Raw genomic sequence first — 2,233 nt, 5'->3', positions numbered from 1 at the left:
AACGCACGCACGCACGCACGCACGCACGCACGCACGCACGCACGCACGCACGCACGCAGATGCTTATTTTTTAATAAGTGATCTATTTCTTAAACTTGTATTTTAAAAGAAAAGATTTCTTTTTTCTGTGTATGTGTTTATCGATTAGGGGAGAAATTTCTCTCTTCCTTTTCAAGTTTTTTTTCCGTAAACGGATACCTGAGACAAAATTATACACATCTATTCGCGATATAAGCGTTTGCATAATAAAATTCTCTTATCGAGAAATATGTGAGTTCTCAAAAATTCAAAGACAAAAAATTACGATAATTTCAACATGCGTGCAGAGGGAGGATTCAAGTGACGATATCAATGATTTAGTCGAGAAATGTGAAATAAAGATATCATTGTCAATACCTACAGCGTTTGTAGATGTTTGGTCCAAAATTATCTAGTCTCATGACTCGCGAGTTTTCAAATTTTCACAATTACATTCTCGACACGATGGTAATGTCTATTCTATCTAATCTATTACATATTTCACTCTAATTAAAATGTTTTAGTCGTTTTTTATGCTGTTTATAATTCCATAAGTTTTCAATTTAAGTTTTTTAATTAATAGACTTGACAGACTTTATATACGTTTAATATTAACATAAATGTAATTACTTATTGTAATTTATTTAAAGCATGAATTTAAAAGTTGCGACACAGACTTTTATATAATGCTTAATGCATAACGCATAGTATATAAGAGAATTAACTAATCTGAATTCTTTCTTTTCTCCCGTTTCATGGAAAAGAAGAATTTTGATTGGTTGATTCTCTTATACACTATGCAAAAATCTGTGTCGCGGCTCTTACTCATTAAAGTTAAATTTAATCATATTTTATGTCTCCATATGATATTACATTTTATTTGAGTTATTTGTATTATTAAAATCTCACAAATATCTTATATCAATATTCTTTTCATATAGTGGAATATATCTGATACTAAAGCAATAATTTTTCTCTCTCTCTCTTCTTTTTCTATTTTTTCTCCCTTTCCCTCTGGTGTATATGGAAATATATTGTGAAAAAGAAATTATAGAAGCTTTAATATTAATATTGCAAAAAAACAAGAATTACGCGAGCTAATGACGAAATCATGAAAGGGCCTAAAATAAAGAGATATACTTTAAAGTTTTATCAAAAATTCAAGAATTTATCAAAAAAATATATCAAATCTACTTTCGTCTACTGCTTGTTTGCTGTTGATAAGATCTAAAAGTATATTTATGTTTATTTTATTTCAGTAAAATGTAATTTAATCCCTTCAGACCATACGTATATTGTAATGTACAAATATTATCCATTAAAATTATTTAATTCTATCAACCTCATCTGAGAGTTCATGTACATAATAATGTATATGTTGGAAAAATGATCAAAATTTTGAAAACAATTAGTTGTTTATTATGGATTATTTATTAATGCATGAATTAAATTAAAAAAAATTTTTTTAACATAATTTTGATAAAAGATTTGAAGGAATCAAGAAAGAAAACTTTACTACATCTATTACGTTCTGCAAAGTAGACTACAGTTTTCTTAATTTTTATAATAAAAGTGGATTATATGATGTACAGTATTTATTTTTATCTTTTTATATTTTTAACAATTTTTATTATTATTGTCTTTCGTCTTATTTGTTTACGTTTTTCATATTTTAACTAAACTATTAAAATATTTGTATGTTTTTTTAATATTAATAGGAAGATGAGGATGGTCATTTGATTGTCCTGCAAATGATACAGGATCTGATGATTAAAGGCAAAGATGAATTCTTAGAACATTTCGCACGTTTAGGAGTATTTTCAAAAGTTGCTACTTTAGCCGGGCCACAAGAAACTACGCCCGAGCCAGAAGCGGAATCAAATCAATCGGGAGAAGAGCAAAGAATGGAAGACGCGAAAGAATTGTTAATAGGAAGAGCGTATCACTGGAGAGATTGGTGCATATGTCGAGGACGTGATTGTCTTTACATATGGTCAGATGCGGCAGCTTTAGAACTATCGAATGGAAGTAATGGATGGTTTAGATTTATCCTTGATGGCAAACTAGCAACTATGTACTCTAGCGGAAGTCCGGAAGGTGGAACAGATACATCGGGTGAGCATACATACACCCGCCTACGCGCGACACACACACACACACACACACACACACACACACACACACACACACACACACACACACACAACAACACACA

The 2,233-nt window shown here is 30.4% G+C and overlaps 1 protein-coding gene across 1 annotated transcript in view; it reads left to right on the top strand.

The window, feature by feature from the left end:
• Positions 1 to 2,233, top strand: part of LOC105620457 (E3 ubiquitin-protein ligase HECTD1-like) — a 16,233-nt gene that overhangs the window by 4,792 nt on the left and 9,208 nt on the right. The window contains 3 exon segments of the mRNA XM_012201947.1: positions 327 to 410; positions 412 to 486; positions 1,737 to 2,133. Coding sequence (XP_012057337.1) covers positions 327 to 410; positions 412 to 486; positions 1,737 to 2,133 — 556 coding nt within the window.

This window comes from Atta cephalotes (assembly GCF_000143395.1).
Source record: "Atta cephalotes unplaced genomic scaffold scaffold00026, whole genome shotgun sequence".
NCBI lineage: Eukaryota > Metazoa > Arthropoda > Insecta > Hymenoptera > Formicidae > Atta > Atta cephalotes.
The sequence above is the reverse complement of the archived record's forward strand: the minus strand, read 5'-3'. Positions and strand labels throughout refer to the sequence as shown.